The sequence below is a fragment of the Octodon degus genome, unplaced genomic scaffold (genome assembly GCF_000260255.1).
Source record: "Octodon degus isolate 3935 unplaced genomic scaffold, OctDeg1.0 scaffold00002, whole genome shotgun sequence".
Taxonomy (NCBI): Eukaryota; Metazoa; Chordata; class Mammalia; order Rodentia; family Octodontidae; genus Octodon; species Octodon degus.
In genome coordinates this window covers 6,435,594-6,458,028 of record NW_004524578.1, presented here as the reverse complement: position 1 = coordinate 6,458,028, position 22,435 = coordinate 6,435,594, and the positions used below count along the sequence as shown (strand labels likewise).

The window sequence follows — 22,435 nt, the reverse complement described above, 5'->3', positions numbered from 1 at the left end:
TTTGCTAAGTTCCGTTATTTAAATATTTTTATGTTCTTTTTTTGATACAGCATCTCACTACACAGCTCAGACTTGTAGTGATCCTCCCATTTCCAGGCTCCCTAGCACTGGGAGTACAGGCATGCACCACCATACCCAGTTTCAGTGACCAGCACGGTGTGCCTGGGGTTTCTGGGACCAGTGCAGTATATGGCACTGGGGATCAAACCCAGTGCCTGTGCTTGCCTAACCAGGTACTTAGTCCTTCTATGCAATTTTTTTTAATGGCTGTAAGTATAGGTCAATGTGAAAGTTCTGGGTTCAGACACCAGTACTACAAAAACAGAAGAGGGAGGGAGGGAGGGAGGGAGGGAGGGGAAGCGAGAAGAGAAAGAGGGAAGAGAAGAGGAAGGGGAAGCAGAAGGGAAGATGAGGCAGAGCACTCCTGCCCCTGGACCGCCCAGGCATCTGTCTATCCACCCGCACCCAGCCCCAGACCTCTGGCTGCCGTTGCGAATGAAGCCAGAGGGGCACTCCTGCATGCACTCGCCGTCGTGGATGACGAAGCCCTCAGAGTCACTGCTCTCGGCATTTGGGATGTTGGCGCAGAAGTCACGGTCCACGCAGCGCCAGCCTTCGAAGCGATAGGTGCCGGGCGGGCAGGCGGGCACACAGACGCCAGCATAGTAGAAGTGTCTGCAGGCCACGCAGGCCGTGTCATCGTCGGGCGCATGGCAGCTGCCCAGGCACTCGGGGTGGCAGCACTCGTTGTTCTCGGTGCATGCGCGCTTCCCGCACACGCTCGGGCACACTGTGGGCAGAAGGTCAGTGGTGAGATAGGGTGAGCCTGCAACCGGCACCCCTCACCCCACCCTGGGCTGCACAGGACACATAGGCTCTCCCTAGCCTCTTGGCCCCACTCCTTGTGTGGTCTGGGAGGAGCCAGAGGTGCAGGTAAGGGGGGAAGCCCCAGGAACCACATGGTCTACTCATCTTTAAAGGGCACCAAACTCTCCGGGTTCACATACAATCCCTGCTGAGGCCCCCAGAGGAGGCCTGAACCACACTGTGCTTTCTACACACACGCGCGCGCACACACACACGCACACACACACACAGAGCTATGGCAAAGTTTAAAGTATAAATCAGGCACAACAAGAGACAAACAATAACTAGTCATAAGAGAGAACCATTCTAACAGTAGCCTATAATAACAGTGAGGGTTTCTCCCCATACCCCTCTTTCTGTCTATCTCCTTCCTCCCAACCCCCACCACCTGTGTTGAGAATTCAACTCCCAGTGCCCTCCCACAGCACTACCCTGGAGGCTACCAGAGTTCTGACAAGTCACTCTATTAGTGTCAGACGTCACTCTGTGTGTGTGTGTTGTCTCTGAGCCCAAGGGACCACGAGATATTCAAGACTATCTCTTCTTAAACTCTTCTGTGTTCATATTAAGCAAAAGCAGGGTTTCACCACCACAGACCCACACGTCACATCCCAAACAGATGAGCTGGTGTTTATTTCCTAACAGCTCCGTAATGATCACCCTCTATAGACTGTCTGCCTTACTCGTAAATAAAGTATAAATCAACACAATATGAAATCTGGTTTGCATTATACATGCCCTACTTTTCCCTTTTCTGAGTTGGAAAACAATACAAGTTATTTAAATGTGTATATTTTTTATTCTGTCATGCAACGAGTCAAGATTTTATGGTTTTTTTTCTTATAAAAATACAAACTCCAAAAAGAATCTAAGATCATAGACGAGAGAGGGAACGTGAAGAATTTGCAAGTCCACCTGCTCGCAAGTGGCCCCTTTGTCATACCTTCTTATGTCCTTTCTTACACATGTGTACCAGCAATAAGACCTTTAGAAAGGATCAGATCCCATAGGAGAGCTGACTGCAGGGCACATCTTGTCTCCTACTATGAGACATTTCCCCATTCCCATTTTTTTATTATGCAATCTGCCCTGTGATCTTCCTAAGTGGTCTTAGTATTTCACCAGGACCGATTTCCAGAAGTGAGCCTGCCAAGTCAAACTGTCCTTTGGAAAGCCTACAACTTATACATCTAAGTGTACCCAAGAGCTCCTATTTCACTGCAAATAAGTTAACTTAAAAACAGGTATCAGGACTTGAATGTTCCAGTGAGCAGGATCAACTCTGAAGAAAACTGATGACTTCTCATGATACTGTCAAGCTTAAAATAATATTGTAACTTTCTCCTTTGAAATTATCTTTGGCAGAAACGCCAAATTGCTTTCCATCATTTTTTCTTTTTATAATTTTTAGTTGAGCACAGTGTGGTCTCCTTAGACAATGTAGGTAGCAGTGGCCGCATATCTTCAGGTCTGCCTCGTGAGATACAGGCAACATTTTTCTTTAAACTTGAACTTCCTGCAAAACCCCCTAAAACCAAGAAGAAATACTCTTTCTTCTTTTCCTCACTGGCTGGACTGCAGAAATACTACAATGAGCTCATGCAGCCATCCAGAACCACTAGGTAGTATATTAAAGATGGCAGAGAAGACTCTAGAAGTTTTCAGCAGTAGGAGAAATAAACTTTTGCTTTCTTTGAATGACTGCTTTGTATCATATGCAACCAACCTGATGTCTGGGGAGGCGCACCGGAGCTGTGTATAAATGGAAAAGAAAACATTCCTGGTGGTTTATGTCAGTCATTCTGTTTGACAAAATTTGCTCTCAATGACTCTGCTCTAGCTACTTGAAAAAAATAACCTGTCCAACACCTAACAAGAATTGTACTATCTATGACCACACCAATGAAGAAAATGTTGCAGAAACTCCTCAAATGTTAGAGACATACACTGTCCGAGATGGTGACTGTCTCAGAAAAAGGAACATGAATTTATATGCCTAGCAGAGCAGCAACAAACACAATCACCATCAAACCTTTCACTCAGACATAGAAAAACAAAGTAGAATAAATGACTGATTTCAAATATATTCATTAATAAGATCGTTTCAAGACTTAAGATCTAAAGAGACACAGGAAGTGCACAGCCTGACTTCTACATGGCTAGCAGCAGGCTCTGAGTCCATGCATCTTTATCTATGAACAACAATTTATCAAGCTCCTGCTACACGTACGGGTCATGTGTGGCCCCTCTCCTCAGGGAAGGATGCAGGACTGGAGAAGTCCAGAATTGGGTGTACATTTCCCGGCCTCTAGATGCCAGGAAGGTGCACAGAATGGAGAACACCAAAGATGGAATCACACGCAAATGTTTATAAAAGCCAACAAGCTGCTGTAGCTGGAGAGCTGCGTGCCTGCGCTGACGAAGGCTGCGTGTCGGCCCTTGATGGGAGGTGCAGGGTGATGCACAGGGGCCAGGCGCAGGGTGCGAGTCGGAGTTTCAGATCAGCAAGCTCACCTGGAAGTAGAACCATGAGGATTAGGGAGAACAGAGCTGGAAGAAGGAGGACTAGGCAAGAAGGAGGCTCACAACCTACCGTGTTGTCCCCAGAAAGCTCATGCAACATAACAGATCCATGAGGCTCAACGAACTGGCTGCAGAAATGAAGCACATCACACCTGGCTCACCAGGCTGTGCCGGCAGCAGGCTGGAGCACACCCCAGCCCGGACCCCATGAAGCTGCCTGCTCCTCACCATCCTCTTTCACCATGCTTTGTAGTTAGAGCCCGGGAAAGCTGGTTAGGAACCTCCCAGTCATCATCCAAGAGTAGCTGGGCCCAGTATTAACTTGCAGAAAGCCTTTTCCTCACAATATAAAGAAAATGCTATAGAAATGACAGAAAACAGATACCGAGATCAAACGGCCATTCAAACACTAACTCTAGAGCATTAAGGAGGATAGAAATGAAGACTAGCTTACTATAAGTTATACCCAAATGTAAACTTTCCCAGGACGCAAAAGGAAAATAAGTACTTGACTAAGAACTTGTTAGTTTGTTTTGCATTTCTACTTCCTACTCATGGAAAGCAGCAAGTCTGAGCAGGAGTACACTGAGACCTCCCAGAGGGAGAGCGAGGGGAGCCAGCTGCCTGGTCAGCCTGACCCTGCGGCTGGCAACAGGCAAGCTGGGGAGGTCAGGTTGATGGCAAGGGGTGGGAGCTACCTCCAGATGACTCTTGGTGTGCTTAAAGTTGGCCAGATCATCTTCTTTCCTGATAGGCACTTTCTCTTCAGGGGATTCCAAGGGAGCCGGCTCCTTTACGTCAAGCAATGCATAGTATGCACAACACCCATCTCTGTCCTGCAGGGACGAGGCGCAGCACGCCAGGGGCAGAAGGAAGGCTGAACCAATAGGAGCTTGTTCGCTAGAGGACAGACTTCATAAATAAGTGGCTGTCCCAAGGAGCAAAGCTGGGGCTCCCTTGGCTGAATCCTCCAAGAGGATTCCGGAAGGCAGGCAGGAAAACACGGGGAAGCGTGGGATTAAGAGTCCTGGAGCCAGCCCCAGAAGCCCGCTGTAAATTGTCTCATCTCAATGTATATAAATATTATTAGTGTTCAGGACTATTAAGGGATTTCTTGAAAAGCCCGGGGCAGCGTGTCTCGCCAGCAGATGGATAGCTGCTTCTGCGAGTGCCAAAGCTTAAAATTTAGTACATTAACCAAATTTCCAGTTATGTCACCAGGAGGGAAGAAAGGAACCTCTTTGGCTTCTGAGAAGGAGGAGCACACAGACGGTGGTTAAAGACATTCAACTTTGGAAAACAAGGGGGAAATGGAAGCTGCTATAAATTAACAAATGTATACAAGAGAAGGCAAATTGATTTGGCCCAAGAGGTCTTTCTATTTCTTGGAATTTGTACAGTAACCAACAATAAAAACAAAAGCCTATCTAAATGGCTGGAAAGGCTGATGGCCCTCCCCCACCAAGCACTGAGAAGACCAGTTCAGGATCACAATCACATTAAAATGTGGCCCTGCACTTACGAGTGTGTTCTCTTCATTTTAAAGAAGGAATTAAGTCACTCTCTCCTTCCCCCAGGATTCTGTATTTATTACATTTTTTCTAGGTATTTTTAAAATGTTTTCACTCTTGCCAATAATCTCTAATGATCTGAACTCACATAAAGCATTCTCAAAATCAAATGATAGTAAAACACTCTCCTGGATGCAAAGACAGCAGACTGTACCTTTCACAAGAGGGAAAAATGGAAGAAGGGCCTCTTGGTGGCCACAAAGTTTTGTGCAATGCAAACAATTTTACCTCAGATAATTTATAAAGGACGGAATTAGTCTGTGGATGTTCAAATAAGGCAAAGCTTCTAAATCAAAATAGAGTACTTTGGGGACATCTTAGCTATTCTGCGTTGACCTAAGCAACAAGCCACTGTTCTATATGAGAACAGGGTTGCCTAGTTGGCATGCATCATTACACATAAAATGGACTGCTACTAACCCTAGGAGAAGAGACTTGTACCTCCAAACTGCATCAGAAAAGCACATGGTCCAGAGAAATTTCATGTTCTTTTACCATGGAAGGAAGCAGCAGAAGAGAGGGAGAGGGTTCTAGGTGGGTTGGCCAGAAGCCCACCGAAGGCCGCTGGTATCCTCCAGAGAGCACTTGGCTAAAGAAAGGAATGAGAAGGTCTCCTCTGGACCTTAGTAGCCAGGACCTGCACCACAGCCTGCAGACAGGTCTTACGGGTTCCTGGAGGCAGCATTCGGATGTGGGTGGTTGAGAGTAATTAGGATCATTATTCGGGGTCATGAGGATGAAGCATACTCTCTCATAATGTGATGCTGCCTGCCAGAAAAAAGATCTCTTTAAAAAAATTTTACCCTCCTTCAGGTATTCTGCTGTAACAACAGAAAGCAAACTAAAATGGGTATCCATCAAAAGCAACAGATTGGTGAAGAGCAAGGGCCTCTCCAACACTGAGCCTGCCACCCTATTTTACCTCAGGTCTTTAGTTTATAGTTCTCTATGTCTGCTAGGATGAAAAAGCAGACTGACTGGAAAGTGTTGACACCCACAGAGTGAAACTAAGCGATGTACACCACACACACAAGCAGAAAGAGAAAGAGCCAAAGAGAGGAGAAGAAATAGGGGGTAGAAGGGGAGGAAAAGGAGAACAGGGAATGGATGTATGACTTTCAGAAAAGGAAGACAAACATCTGCAAAGCTGCTTCTCATTGCAAGAAACAGCAAGGTGTGACCCCACTGAACCACTGCTCAGAAATCCTAGTCAACTTCCAAATAAGCTTCTGCCTGGAAAACCGTAGCCATGAGGCAGAATCAGTTGCACATGGCAAAGAAAGTTCACCTGGAAACCTCCGCTTCCTGTATTTACAAGGGAAATCCACATAGATAATACTTTTCTTCCTAAAGCCAAAAAGAAACCATCGTCTGGTCTTCAGAGACCAGCCTGCCACAGGAGCTCAATCAAAAGCAGGTATCACTGGAGGGTAGAATCCGAAGAAACTGCACACTCTCTGTTTAGGTCAAAAGAAAAATGTGCTCCATTAAAGCTTATAAGAGAACTAGAGCTTTGAGCATGCGTAAGGGGCACCCAGAACAGTGTTTGGTGTGTGTGTAAGGAGGGCGTTGCTGGGAATCAAATCCAAGGCTTTGGACAAAGTAGGCCAGCGTTCCAGCTACTTGCTCGGGTCCCCAGGAAAGTGTGCTTGAGCGGAACTCGCAGGGCTCACAGCATGGGTGGCGAGGCCAAGCAGGACCACCACGCAGCTTTGTGACCTGTCAGCATGGTGGGTCGGAGAGGTTTCACTTTCTCCAGAATCCAGTATGTACAAAGGAGTTCCTCCCTGCAGATTTTCAAAGGGCTTACAACCAGTTTTGTGTGTTTCTTTCCTAACAGACAGATAGCTGGACAAGGCATCCTCGCATCAACACGAGAACTTTCTAAAATCCAGCGTGTGTGTATATGTGTTTGGGGGGTTACTGTTTCTCACTCCTTCAACTTCTCCACCTTTCACTCCTGATGCGAGGCTGGCTTGCAGGACTGCTTTAAAGTATGCCATGGAAGGAAGCCATATGCACAAAGCTCCTCAGGCCACGAGAACTGCCCAGACCAGAGCATCAGCAACAGTGTGTACTTCATGCAATCGGCCTCTTCCTTTCATCCAAGCAGATATCTTAAACCCAAAGGAAGTTTACAGGTGCCCCTCCAAGCCAATCCAGAACCCTTGACCACAGAAACCCACACGAATTTTTAAGCAGGGCATAAGGACACTCACTACCTTAGAGCACTCGCCTCCCGACAGTACACACTGCTTCTCCCTCACTCAGGTGTCTGGGAACAGAACAGCTGGAGCCTTCTGTCTGGCTCAGACTTGCAAAATACTCACACTCAGTGCTCTGAGATTGTGATCGTTAGATTTCTACCATATGCTCGACTCAGTCGCGCAACGTCTGACACGCGCACACCACTGTTCCTAGCCCTCCTGCAAACCCATTCCACCAGCACACCCGTCACAGGAAATGTGGTATGGAATCGGCTAAGACTAACAAGTCGAACACAGTCTGCCATGTCCAAGGCAATGGATCTGAAAACTGTCATCATGAGACTCAGGGGACTCCTTCTCAGCTTCAGGTCACCTGAAATTCCCAGGTCTGCTTTTCCACAATCACTAGTTTTTTCTATATGAATGCAACTCATAGCAGAGTCTGAAACCTGATCACTTCTTCACGCAGAAGTAACATTCAGGGGCCAGGAAGATGGCTCAGTAGAATAAGCGCTTGCCTGGCAAGTGCAAGAGCCTGAGTTCAATCTCTGGTTCCACCAAAAAAAAAAAAAAAAAGTAACATTCACTGAGTGTTTTCCATGTCCTTTCTCAGACATGAAACATCTTCTATACATTAATCCCCCTAACAGTCACGTGGCCATGGTGATTCTCAACATCTGTAGGCAAAGAGGAAACAGAAGCACTGAGAGACTAAATAACTCATTCAAGAGTAGAAATTTTTTTTGTCATCTGTTCGAGACAGGGTCTTGCTAAGCAGTGCAGCCTGTCTTTGAGCTCACTTTGTAGCCCAGGCTGGTTTTGAACTCACAACAATCCTCCTGCCTCAGCCTCCAGAGTGCTGGGATTATGGCTGTGCACCACCATGCCCGACTGAGTTGTTAAATTGAGAACCTGGGCTTGAAACACAGACCCTCCTGACACTGATCGTGGGCTCTTGGCTTGCAGCCGTCCCGGCGTGGCACGTTGTCTCTGTGGGCTTCTGCTGAAAGCAATGGGCAAGGAGAGTTCTTCTCTGCTTTCTTTTTTCAGCACGTGTCCACCAAGAAGAAATAAATCAAAAGCCCTAGCACCCTTTCCTCCTCCTGAGGTGCACCACTTAACCTGAAGGCAGAGCCCACTGCAGAAGCCTGTCAAGTATCCTGGGGACATGAAGGAGAAAACATGTAGTCACTCAGCCCTTTTAATTCACTGAGTCACAAGACAAAGGGAAGCCTCAGAGACGCCCCTCCTGCACAGATCTGCACAGCTGCATCTTGGGCGCTGTCGGCGGGGTCACTGCCTAGCTCCATCACGGCAGCGACAGCTCCTGTCATGGAAGGTACTTGCTGACTGTGGCTCTCTCTCTCACGGAAAGTGACTGCGATATCAGGAAACTAGGCCAACAAGACTGCTGGGTGACCCACAGGGCCAGCCCCACCTAAGTGAGTCCTATTAATGAGATTAGACAAGGAGGGCTCTTTCTCTTCATCAGCTCACACGGTTCAGCAAGACTGGAAGGTGCATCATGGGGGAGGAAGGATAGCCGTGTGCTGCTTCCCTTTGGGGAGCATCCTCAGAAGGCAATCAGGAACATCGAAGAGCCTTTTTACAGGCTAGGATGGAAGGGAAGGCACAAGGACCGAGTGTCAAATATTCATGTGAGCATTTCATTAACAAGCAAAAGAAATAATCACCTACTGTAAAGCCCACTGGACCGCCAAAGCCTCAACCAACCAGCCATGCTGGGCAGAACACTGAGCAAACTGGCAAATAAGCCAACACTGCAGAAAGAGCAGAGGAAACTGGAGGGAGAGAGTTATACATAGTGTCATTATCAAACAGATTTCAGGAGCTGGGTAGTAAGCGGGAGACAGAAAAGCTAGTAATGTGAAGAGGATGCAAGGCCAAGAGCTACAGTGATGGGCAAAGGCAGAGAAACTGACAGCGGCTCGCGAACCCCTCGGACAGGGCCGCTGGCTTTAGCTACCGTGGGTCAGGTGACTTCTGTCTGCCTCCACACCCCCTGGAGTAGCAGCTTCGCTGAGATACAATACACATATCCGTAATTCACCTGTTTGAAGCATAAAGTCTTATGGCTTTGCGTATATTCAGCATTGGGTAAAACACCACCACAAACAATGTCACAATATTTTCATGACCACACAGCACAAGCCACACCCATCAACTGATTGTCCCACTATCCAGTCCCCTCTCCTGCCCTCCACAGACACGAACACTACCCTGTCTCCACTGATCTGCCTATCGCCAGCATTTCATTTAACAAAAAGCACAACTGGCGGTTTTCTGAGATCAGCTTTCTCCACGGAACTCCTCAATGCTCACCCTTGATGTGGCATCTAGTCATCTTTCACTCCTCCTTACTGTTATTCATAAATTCTGGCCTTTATGATTCACACTGTAGAAAAATGAGCAGTGTAAGCTTCTAATTCATGCATAGTGATGCGGTTACAGGTACGTGGGTCTAACGTTAGAGAGAGGCTTGTTTTTATACACTACAATATATTTATGTTCCCAATTTACTCCAAAAGAAGAAAACTTACTCTTATCAAAATGATTAAATTGTGTCATTCTTTGATAGCAGGGACAAAAAGTCAAAGCCACCTGACCTGTGGGTTCGGCAGTCACCCTCAAGGTGGTTCTTCCCTATGCTTGGCATCAGCCTGCTGTCGGCTCCATTGATGGAAAGTTTAATTTTTTGGGGGGCGGGGGGAAGGGTCTACAGGGTGTTCAGGGTCTCACTACTAGATCGGACTCGTAGTGATCTGCCTGTTTACAGCCTGCCAAGAGCTGGGATTACAGGTGCGCACCATCACGCCCAGTCTCAATCACCATCTCAGCACACCCCGGGGTTGGGGATGGGGCTGGCACGGCAGGCCAGGACATCGAACCCTGCACCTGCTTGAAGGCACTTTAATCCACTGAGCTATTTGGCTGGCCCTGAAAATTTAAATCTTAAGCAAATGTAACTGCTACAGAAATGGCAGTAAATGAGACTGCTGCCACATCACAGGAGGTCTCCTGAGAGGGCAGTGAAGGAAAAGAGAAGGAGCAGTACCCAGTGTGAAGGGCGGTGGGGCAAGGACAGAGAATGTGAGGCTCGGCTTTTTCTTTTTCTTTTTTTTAACTATCACTGCATTTTTCATAAAGTGGATTATACTTCTGTTTAAGAACTACTTTTGCATACTTCAAAATTGTATAAGAACGTTTTCAGTTAAACTTCTTTCAAGGTCTATCCACACATTTGGAAAACGCAGATTAAGTTTTAAATGGAGGTAAGAAGTACCCCCAGACAAGGGTGTGGACCCTGGACCAGGCCAGACAAGCCCTGCTCCCATGAGCTCCGTAAGGCTGGTGTGGACTGGCTTGACCACACACAAGCAGTGTGCGTCTCTCGCTTACAGTTTATACTCTCCATCCATGTTTTCATGTTTGTTTTGTAGTCCTCCTTAAAAAAGCAAGTGGGGCCTCTGCAGAACAGGGCGAGCACAGGGCCAGATAGCAAGGAGACACGAGCCTTCTGAGTGCCTGTCACAGATGCTTACACTGACGGGGTGGAAAAAAAAGACTCCTTCCACACACTTCAAAATTACTCCAAGTTATTTTAAATTTGGAACTGTTTGTATATTCCTTATAAGTTTATAAAGCTCGCCCTGTCCCTCCATGACTAACTAAGGTGGAATTGAGAGAGAATTCTGTATTTATAACTTGCCTGCGTGTCCGTGCCTGCAGCCCTATTTCGACTCGCTGTTACTGTACACGGAGCTATGTGAGGTAGTATGGGCTCGTTTCCTAACAAGGCAGGCCTGCGTCCTGTAGGCACAGATGGGGGCTGTTCTGACCAAGCAGAGGCCACGCTCGGGGGCAGCGGCCTCCCACGTTGTGGCTTTGGCTGCCTCACTTGGAACTGGGGTAGATCCCATTTCTGGGCAACTACACTCCCTCCTGGTGTTGGCCCAAGTGTGATGGCTACAAATACACTGCCCACTGTGTACACCCCGAGAAACACAAGACCACGAGGAAGCGTGTGCCCACTTCACTTCCTCCTAGCTATTTCAATGAATTGTGAATCCAGAAGGCACACTGCCGTGACAACCCACACAAAAAGTCCCTTTTCACACATGCAAACATCTACAGCAACATAATTTAAATGACTGAGCGCTGCGACCCATCGGGACACTACTACTTAGAGAACAGTATACAATGCTTTGGATGAAATTATGTCAGTGTCGGCAGAAGCGTATCACAGGAGACGGAGAAATGGACAAGGCGCCTGCGCTGGCAGACTGTGCCCAGCACCTGTGGAGTTCAGGGTTCTCTTCCTCTTACACGCACACCTGTGCACACAGCGACATCACAGGTATTAAATAAGTTCCTCAGCAAGTCAAAGCTGCCCGCTTAAGAGGACACACACATCACTTCAATGGTCTCACAACTGTGCAAGACATTCTTTTGAATAATGCTTCCAGCAGTCACAGTTCATTTTTTGGTTTTAACACTGGGACAAGTAAATCTTTATAAAAAGAAAGAAAAAAGGGGATCACAGTACCATTTTTCCCTTTTTTAACATCAAAAGGAGAAACAGCTACCACAATATCAATTCTATGGCTGCTACCGAGGTTGGATTATTTTTTCTAAATATTATTTTTCCATGTGCATCGCTTTTTAATGTCTCTGGGTTCATTTTCTTTCTGGAAGCTTTTAAGTTTTTTGCCCCCTACAGTTGTACATTATTCAGTAATGGGGCTACATTCTGAGAAATGTCAGTTGGCTATGACATCACTGTGTAAATATCACTGGCATCATTAGCAACACAGTCTTAAGGGCCTTCTGTCATCCATGCAGTCTTCTGCGTCTGTTCATGACTGAAATGCCCTTTTGCGGCATGTGACAGTATTTACATTTGTATGGGCCATACTACATGTAAGTTATGCAAATAAAAACAAAGTCATCAAGCTGGAGAATGCTTTGACCATTTCTTTGGTCTGAATATCTAATGTACATGCTAGATACAATTCCTCATTCTTCAACCAATTCACTTAACGACCCAACTCACCAGTCACCAGGAGGGAACTTGGTTGAATGCTTTTTAAACAGCACTGTGCCTTGAAAATCTCAGTTATGGATGGCTTGGGAAGCCAGTGTCTTTGTCTGATTATTCAGACTCACTTCCCCGTCCTTGGTAATTAAATCTATCTAAGAAGCACAGATCGTAATACAGACTGGTGACCTTTACGCTCCATCATTTATTACCCTTCCAGAACCTCTGGTCCCCTCTCCTTTGATCTTGCTACTTCTCGACTGCACACCGCTGGAGGTGTAAATATTTACTTTAGAGTATCTGTTACACTAAAATATCACACTGTTCTTTTACATTATCAAATCAGTTTTCTAGTGCCATGTCCCAAAGTTATAGTACTTTTACTGCTGTGTAGAAAGCACAAAAGATAAACTTGTCTTTCAAAGTAAACCTTGTTATCTAGGAGGGTAGAACACAGTGTCCCCAATAATAATGTTCTGGTCAGCATAAGCCTCATGAGAATCAGTGTTTTGGGTAACTGGACCGCAGAACGCACCAACTTGCAAAAAATACATGGAACTTATATTTAGCTTATCAGATGATTCAAAAATTCCCCCCCAAAACATGCAAATGCATAACTGTCATTTCTGGAATGTCCTTCCAAAGACTACTATTACACACACACACACACACACACACACACACACACACACACACAGAAACACCTGCCATTCCCTCACAATTTTCTTGGCTTTTCTTTCATTGTGCTTAGTTTTTATTTTTGCAAGTGGTGGAGGTGGAGGGGGCAGTGCACATGAGATAAAACTTACAGACTTCTCCAGAATGTACTCTCATCTAGGCAACAGAAATCCAATCATCCTCAAAACTATCATTTCCTCAACTTCAACTGAGAAAAAAACTCTGACTCTCTGCTCTGGAAAATGTGACTGAAGGAATTCAAAGTCTAAAATAGCCTCCTTTTTCTAACATAATAATTGAATGTCTTTTTTGGGTGGGTGGGTGTTTGCTGTGGTTTCTGTAAATGCTAAGTAAGACTGGGTTCAACTAGGAAGCCAACCCAGGTATTCACAGAATGAAGATGCCACTTGAAAGAATAAATTGCACATGTAAAAACCCAATGGAGATGGGCTCCAGAGTGAGTTCTGTTTTTCCAATTAATTAGGAAACATCTGCTTATAAATTCTTATTTGATTTTGGGATCTTTCTATATTTATTATGTTTCCTGAATTTACGTATTTGGTTCTTTCCTGAATATGACCCAAACTATCAAATGAATTCTACTGCTGTGGTCCCACCTAGCACCAAGTACGGTTCCAGGGGAGCAAGAGCTCAGGCGAAACATGGCAAACGAAGCTTCCTCTTCCTCTGAAAAGGGAGATGGAGAACTCAAAGGCTTTCCTCTCAAGCACAGTGGACACGAAGCCTGTCAACCACCCTGCAATGTCAGCACACTGCCTCCCTTCTAGGTCGAGCTGCGGGTCATGGGCCGAGAACCCACCTCGGTTCCTGATGCGTAGGTTTCACCCTCTTCCTGTGTGAGCTGCTCCACCCAGCCCAAGTCCCTTCACTGCTTCCCAGACATGCTTCGATACGTCCCCCAGCCTTATTTCCAGAGTACCCTGGATGAAGGATCTTGGTACTTAGGGTGACTTGCTACAAGCAGGGCAGCTCTGCAGCCTGAAAGCCTGCGTGAGGAAGTGACACTTCCCCAGCGTGGAAGTGACACTCCAGGATTACTCCCTATTGCCTTGTTGGTCTGACGACTGAAGCAATTTGCACAGAAGTTCGTAAACAGAAAGAGGTCAAACTGTACACACGCTCTGATGGATGTGCCTGTCAGCATGCGTCTGGCGTACCAGGAGCACGTGTGAAGTTTACTTGCTAAACGAAGAGCTCCAGAGACAGCAACTCCTAGGACACAGGACCACGTTCTCAAATAGACACGTTAACCCTTAACTGGTGCCCCAAACTAGCCCAGTCCTTCCTGAATCCCCCACCAAAGGATTTCAAACATAAAAATCGTCTTCAAAAAGGTCTTCCAAAATTTTGACTCAAGTAACCTGAAAATAAGAATCTGGAAATGTTATAGAGTTATTTATTTTTTTTCTTCGAAGGAGTAACCACACAGCAACTTCAGGAAACTCATCTCCCCTGCTCCCAGAGCATCCTCGGCCTAGAGCTCAGGGGCTAGGAGGAGGCTGGGGTGTGCATGTCACAGGCTTGTGAACTGCCCTGCAGCATGCCTCAGCAGGTGATTTTATGTTTACTTCCACGGAGAACAAACATGGGCAAGTGACAAAAGAAAAGTTCTGCTAACATTTGGGTGACCTAAAACCGCTAGGGTAAGGCTCAAGTCGGCATTCGTGCGTTACAGCATGAGCCAGACTCTGCAGTGCTTGTTAAGCAGCGCACTGTGAGGAGGAGACCTCTCCTTTCACCCCTTACCCAGGAGGACCTCTCACCTAAGGCACTAGGGAGAAGAAGAGTGGGATGAGGCAGGAGGAGCAGAGAGCACAGGGACTACTCGGCCTGGTTCTGCTTTACTTCTGAGCTGAAGAACATCTTGGAAATAAGATAAATGCCAGAGGGAGGTGCCATCATCAGACCACAGAACCGGAGGCAACCCCAGAACTGGGCATTCAGCACAATGTCTTCGCCTGGTGGATGGGGGACAGGAAGCCCTGAATGTCATCCCCCTGTCAAGAGCCAGGCCAAGAAATGGGCCGAAGAGCCAGGTCTCCTGCCTTAGAGCCCCGAGCTGTTCTCTCACCACAAAGGTGATCATCACTGCATCTCATCCCTTCTACGCACACAGCCCCACCAAACTTAACACTACTACAGATTCTGAACTGGATTTTCTGCCACTCTCCAATTCTGTAACTGCCTATGAATGCATTCCCACAGCCACTGTTCTCGTTCAGCGATGGCAAATGTGTTAGAGCTTTCAACGACAGAAGCACCCCACTGTGGTGCACACCACCCCACTGTGGTGCACACTGTAGCCTTGCCACCACTTTGTCTAAGCAAAGCATATCAAACATGTTTTCCCAAACTGCCTTCTCCTTACTTAGCTAAACAAGCAGGGCTGGAACCTTCCCTGAAGCCTGCATTTCCTGCCCCCTGGCCGGAGGACCCGTCTTCCCGACTTCACACTCTCAGTCCACTTGGGCTCTGCAGGGCTGCAACACTACATCCTGAGCCAGCTGCTTCCAGCCTCCTGCCCATCCATGCTGCATGCCCATAGTTCCTCCCCCACCTCCGCCCCCATCCTTTGAAATTTCTAAACCTCAGTAGAGGAAGTGCCTCGGGGGCCATTAATAAGCTCGGTCATGCTCGAAATATCTGTTTCACCCACGAGGTTCTGTAGGCAGCAATTTCAAACCCGGCACACATTTAGGGAAAAGATGATCTGCCTCTACGACCCAATATTTGGAATTCCTAAAACACCACTCTTATTCATCTTCATTAATATACCTGCAAACTTGCACAAGTCTGGGGGTTGGAAGGATGCCTTCTGTAAAATCCACCATCCGCCTACACACATGGTAACAACAGTACCTTAGGAAATTCTCCTTCCTGTCACTGTGACCACAGAGGGTACATACTGCAACTATCCTGGCCCTGGAACTTGCAAAACTTACAGGAAATCTTCCACCACCTACACAGAAGACCTGATGCCAAAAAATGAATATTTTTATATTAACTTAACCAGGTGTTTATAAAAACCAACACTGCCCCAATCCAACATTTCCGCTTCTGGCTTACTGGGAGCAGCAGATGGGAGCCCTTTGTCTTTCTGTAAGATGTTTTGCTGTTTTGATGAAGAGAAACAATCTGAAAATTAGTACACAAATCAAGCTGCCAAGAGAAAGAATCCATTGACTGTGTTTCCTTTACACGGGGTACCCCTTCTCTAGCTTTTCACAGGACAAGGACAGGCTTTAAGAATACAACTCTGTTCACCTAAAGATAAATCTTTTAACTTGCTCCTGAATTTCCTGGAGGTATCTGAGAGGATGAATAGTGAAAAGTTCAGAAACAGAATAGGAAGAAGAAAATGTTGCTGTGTCTCCAGTTACTTAATAATACATGCTGAGGGCTTTATAGAGTATTTCAAAAAAGGAAAAAGAAACAAATCTACTAATCCAATATCATCGGCATCTACTTCAAAGCTCTCTGCGGGAGTTGTTTCACCTTGTGGGAGCTGGGCACATTCCCTGATGTGGCCTGGCACAGCCTCACCTTGCCCTCGGGAGGGACATGAGCATAAGGTTGCAGCCCTCGCACATGAATAGCGACAAAAATATATTAAAAAGCAAACAAAACTACTTCCCCAGAAGCAATGTTGGCAAAATCTAAAGCAGCAATTTTGAGTTGGCCTACACCCATTATGTGCCAGCATGGCCACATTTTTAGGGGCCCAAGTCACGTCTGTACATCTGACTATCTTCTCTACTTTTTAAGAAGTGGTTTCAGAGAGAGTGAGTGTTTAAAATTTGGAGATGCTTCAGTGCATGCTGTGAGGCAACAAAGCCCAGGAGAAGAAGGTGGGGACAAGGACTGAGAAGGACAGGGACTGTGAGTTTAGAAGAAATTTATAGCTCAGCTTTGTATTAAACAGGCTCTGTCTCCTTGGCATATGCATAAGACAAACAATTCCACATAGTGCTGCTGGTGCTGAATCACGTACCTAATGTGTGTGCATCTCCTGGCACATTGTGGGTGTGCTGTAAGTATTAGCTAGTAGTTCTGATTCCTGGACTGGATTTCACTGTCTACTCAGCTAACAATACATAAGCAGAAGATGAGGAGTCTCATTCCAGAACCTCCAGGTTCCTCTTGGTTCATAATGTTCTGGGAAGAGGCCAGAGAGGGAGATCAAGAACCGAGTCTCTGACTAGTTTCATATACTGGGGATCCACTGATTTGTTTTTTATGGGGAGGGCTATACGACTAAAAAAGAAAAAAGAATATCAAAGCAGGTGTTCTAAACTATTTCAAACTTTACCTCTGCTCAAATAAAAATACTACACATTTCAGATTAGCCTGGCTTTAGAATTCTAATTTTTCAGTGCTATTCTTAAATCCATTTGCTCTGAAATAATCATACAGTACAAGGCAGACATGACCTTACTCCAGGCATGATTGGAAGGTTCAGGGTAGTTATTATTTTAAAGGATCCTTGGAATGCAGGTGGAGTGAGGGGCAGAGTTCATGAAAGATTACGCTTTCCAAAGTCTGTCAATGCTTTCGCAAGCAAGAGAAGTCCACACTTCCACCAAGAAGCAAGCTTCTCTTAGACAAGGGAAATAAACATTACATGTTTCAAAAGACTTCATTTGACTCTTCAAACACAAACACAAGGGCTGGGGATGTAGTTCAGTGGTAAAAGCACCTGCATGGCAAGTGCAAGGTTGTTAGTTTAATCCCTCATACACAAACAAAACAAACCACACACACGTGCACACACACCACCACCACCACCACCAAAAACAACAACAACCTGTTCCTAAATAGTTTTATTGAAATACTAAATGGATTTGATGAAAGTCTTCTGGTGCTGGGAGTAAATTATAAGACCCTTATTCTATGGTAGTGAAAACAAATCCCTATACCCAATAAGAAAAAGGTAATACAGAGTTAGTGGAGAACAAATGATAGAGGGTGCCAAACTTTGGGGCAGGCACCCTGAAGTGCTCAAACAAAACGGGCCACGTTAAATGAACTATTCAACATGTTTGTCCATCCAGTCAGGTTCTGTGAGAGGCTCCTGGATGGCCGCACTTCGACAGGAGCTACCGGGAGCTTCCCTGAGGATGACTAAGAAAACCTACCATTTCAGCCTTCCAGGTCACAGGCATCTCCTCCTGGAGCCACAGGTGGGGCAAACAAGGACACATGCAAGGTGTTTGAGAAAATGCGCAGGCAGCCTGCACTGGCTCTGGGACATGGACAAGGCATGGCCAGCTGGCCAGGATGGCTGCCAAAATGCCCAGTCCTCATACCACCTGCGCCACCATCCTTCAGCACATCCTGGTCCTGCTTCCCAAAACATTGTCTGCATGCCAGTTCCCTGGGAACATCCCTTCATTCTTACCCTATCCCTTGCGGCCTCTGCCATGGGAAGGAGAATGTCAGGAGAGCACCAGCCACCTGTTCCTCGCTGGCTTTCCCTCCCTAAGCTGGAATCAATTCATCCCTCCCACAAAGATTTCTGCAATTTCCGGCTGCAGGCCTTCTTGGGCTTCTGGACAGAGCTGTGAGCTTGTGCCAATGTTATGGAAAGGCTGCAGACACATGGAAGATGGTACTGAATCGTCATGGAGATGCACTAGTATCCTTCTGCCCTCCGGTGCTTGCTCCACATACGCTGGCTCCTTCCTTTTCCTTCCTGACTTTGAATGTTTGCCTTGCTGTCCTTCGCTGGGCGTATGTCTTTTCCTACCTGCCTGGCTGCCATCGCCCTGAAGCAGCCTCCCTTGACTGCCACGCTCCTGGGAAGCCGTCCTGCCTGTGGCCTGTTATGTTATGTCACAGCATCGTTTCCATCATCTTCCAAGCTCTGACTGCATTTACAGAGCCTTTTTCATTCTGGCGAAGGATCCAGGGAGCAGACACCAAAGGAACGAGGAGGTGCTGTTTGATGGAAACAGTGGCAGCTGTGCAAGATGAGGAAAGCCCTGGAGGTCACGTGAGTTGGTTATAAAATCCCATCAGTGCACTTGATGTCACCACACTGTGTGCTTAAAAGTGGTCCGCAGTTAACTGTAAGTTGCATGTAATTTATTACAATAAAAAGGGGACTTGAGTTGAGTGTTCTTTTTCTTCAACTAGCATACATTAGGGTGGGACAGGAGTAGGATGTTTTCACCCCCATGTTCCTTAACTGAGCTCAACAAGTAACGGAGCATCAGGTCAAAGACCACTGGCATGCACAGTGCAGCTCCTACAGGGCACACGCACCACTCCTTATTTTGATTTTCCTCACTGTTCCTTCCAGAGGAGCTTCCAGATAGTCAGGTGTTAACTGAACCAAGACTACTCCTCATACAAACTTTCCGAAAGCAGCCCCTGAATTTTACACAAGGCTGGGGGGAGGAAGCGTGTGTGTGCACACAGATTTGACTGTGCTGCTTCTCTTGCCTCAGCTGCCAAGAATCCAGAGCAGCCAGATTCCAGGAAGAGTCGGCTTCCTTCTGGTGCGACGCAGTCCTGTCGCTAACTCGGCCGTTCAGGTCCTGTGTTACAGCATTTTCTGCTGTTGTTTTTGTTTATGATTTAATTGAAAGCTGCCTCAAATTCTCAGTGAATTAGGCAAAATATAAATGGAAAGCAAATAAATCACATAATAGGGAGTTTCTCACATGCTGAATGTGGTTCTATTGTGTTTGCATAGTAAATTACTGTTAAAAGAATGACTGATGACAGGAGTACCATAAAAAATTACCTCCTGACCCCTTGATACATAAAGGGGAAAAGGATGATAAAAGGCAGACAAACCACTTTTAGGAGATGAGGAATACAATAAAGACCAAACTCCTGGCTTTACTTCTTTGCTAGTTTTCCAAAGAATAATGAAAGAAATCATCTGACCTAACCACAAGCCCCAGCTGTCTTACAGACGGCACCTACTCCTGAGCAGACTGAAGATGCTGTACTTAAAATAATTCTCGCTCTCAAGAGTGCAACAGGAGGAAAAGCTGAAGGTACTAGCAGGGAAAAGAACAATGTCTGCCTCTTAGTGGAAGTAGTAAGACACCTACCACTTATGGAGCACTTATGCCATATGTTCTCTGAGCTGGGAATGTGCTATCTGACAAGCCATGAGGAGGGAGGGTCTGCTACTTCCTGCCCTGTGAACTGGGAGCCTCACAGACACAATGAGGTGGCCAGAGTCAAAAAGCTTACAGGAGGCAGAGCTGGAATTCCAACACAAGCGACCCACATTCAAGGCCGATGCTCCTAAGCCATAGACCACAGTGCCCCTGCACCATTTGCACAATTTCCCACAGCCATTTTTGTCCTACAAAGGAACCAACACGACCTCACTGGTGGGGACTGTCAGTGAGCAGGGTCCTATGCAGCCACATCCTGCCAGGGAGGTAGAACTGACAAGGAGACGCCAAGAACTGAATGCTGCAGACACATCACAACAGACTCATTCTCACACCTGAAGAACACACGAGGGCCATTTTGAACCATCTGAAAGGAACAACAAACAAAAGGATTTTGGCTCTGTAAAAAGTAGAAAGCGGTGGAGCTCCATGATGATGGAGTGCTACGCAGCACAGAGGCAGCCTTTCTGAGAATCACTATCCAGATGCTGGACTATAACAGCACGAGGAAGACAAGGAGAGAAGTGAAGCATGGAAGGATCTGAAGCATGAACTGAATGAAGCCCACAGAGAGAGGAGAGAGAAACTTCAACGAAGAAGGAGGTGGCCTGTGGCACTTTTTCCCTGAGATTGGTATCCACAGAGTGAGAAGGATTTAAAGCTGCAGACACACAGTGACTGCCAGTGACCCCAGGGGCCTCCAATAAGAGATGCAGAGTGGAAGAGAGCATGGACACGAAGGACAGGGCCAGCTGGCGGAGAGTGTTCAGGGCTCTGCTGTGCCACAGGAGAAAGCAACTGGCCAGGAGCCATCTTGGAGAGGGGGCCGCCTGAGCTCAGAACTCAGAGCAGTGGCTGGACTCCACCTAGTGGCTCCCAACTAGGCTCAGGCTCACTAAAGGTATGCTGACAGCTGCAGGCTGAGTCTGGTTTCAGCCAGAAGGTGCAGGCTTGCTGAGATTATCCACTAACTTGTCAAAAAGTTACTGCTGGCTTGCTGGGATAAATCAACATGGATCGGGACTCTGTACACACTGTCTACCAATGACAGTGGAGACGAACCTGGAAGTGAACTTTTTCTTTTCTTTTCCTCCCCTGTACCCCTTCTTTTTCTTAGTGGTAGTGGTGGTTTGTTTTTATTTTTTCTCCTTCATTGTTTGATTTTGGTTTTACATGAGTTTGAATGTGGTTTCTAGCCTCTCTCTATTGTGGTTCTGTTCTGTTATTTTTTATTTCTTCCTTCTTTCTTTCCCTCCAGTCTTCTACAGCAGTTTCCCAAAGCTAGCATGATCTCCCTTTGTCCTCCAGTCTTTTTTAAAATTTTTATTTATTTATTTTTTAGGGAAGGGTCTACAGGGTGTTCAGTTTCTCATTACTAGATCGGACTCAGTGATCTGCCTGTTTACAGACTCCCAAGAGCTGGGACTACAGGCAGGCACCACCAAGCCCAGTCTCACTTGCCTTCTCAGCCGTGCCCCAGGAGCGGGGCTGGCATGGCAGGCCTAGGGACTGAATCCCCAGCCCCTGTGCCCATGCACAGGCACGTTAATCCTGTCCTCCAATCTTATTTCTAATCTATTCCTCTTCCTCCACTTCTCTATTTTCTCCCTGACCCACTTTAAATTTTAACCCCTGAGAACAAAATTGACATATTAAAGACATGTACACTACATAAAATTTTCTGGTTTGTTTTAGATTTTCATATGGTTAAAGGTGGCAAATTAATAATTAGCTCAGTTTGTCACTTTCTGGGCTGTGTTTGCTTCTATTGTCATTCCTGATGGTATCACTATAGCCTAAAGTGACATGATTGTTCTAAAAAGCTATTGTTCCTGGTATTTCATGACTGAGATTGACTGAGAATCACAGAAAATACTGTGGAACAGTGCTAAAGACCTAGGGGCTGGGCCAAATAGGCAGCAACTTCTCATCAACAACAAACTGCAGAGGTAGGATCTTGTAAAAGACTCAAACCCTCCAAACCAGCTACACCTGGAAGATACTTTAGGAAGTAGTCATTTCCTAAGTGTTCTAAATACTAGCAATAAGGCAACCCACCATAGGAAATGTACAAGCATGACCCCAGGAATTAAACTAAAAAAAGACCAGAAAATGAGAAGACACTTAAGATATAATACAAGATACCCAGCTCACCAAAGGCACACTCAAGGGGCAAAAATTGGGACAATCTAAAAGGCACCCACCTAGCTTCTCTGAAGGTATAACAAAAAAGCAACTGAATGAGGCTCTAGAAAAAAATCAAGTCAGAAATAATTTCACGAGGGGCTGGAGAGATGGCTCAGTGGTCTAAAGCACCTACTTAGAACAAGCTTAGCAAAGCATCAGGGACCGCGGTTCAATCCCCCAGCACCA

At 46.3% G+C, this 22,435-nt stretch overlaps 1 protein-coding gene across 1 annotated transcript in view; it reads right to left on the bottom strand.

The window, feature by feature from the left end:
• Nucleotides 1-22,435, bottom strand: part of Igf1r (insulin like growth factor 1 receptor) — a 284,489-nt gene that overhangs the window by 57,768 nt on the left and 204,286 nt on the right. The window contains exon 3 of the mRNA XM_004623262.3: nucleotides 478-790. Coding sequence (XP_004623319.1) covers nucleotides 478-790 — 313 coding nt within the window. The remainder of the gene's footprint in view (nucleotides 1-477; nucleotides 791-22,435) is intronic.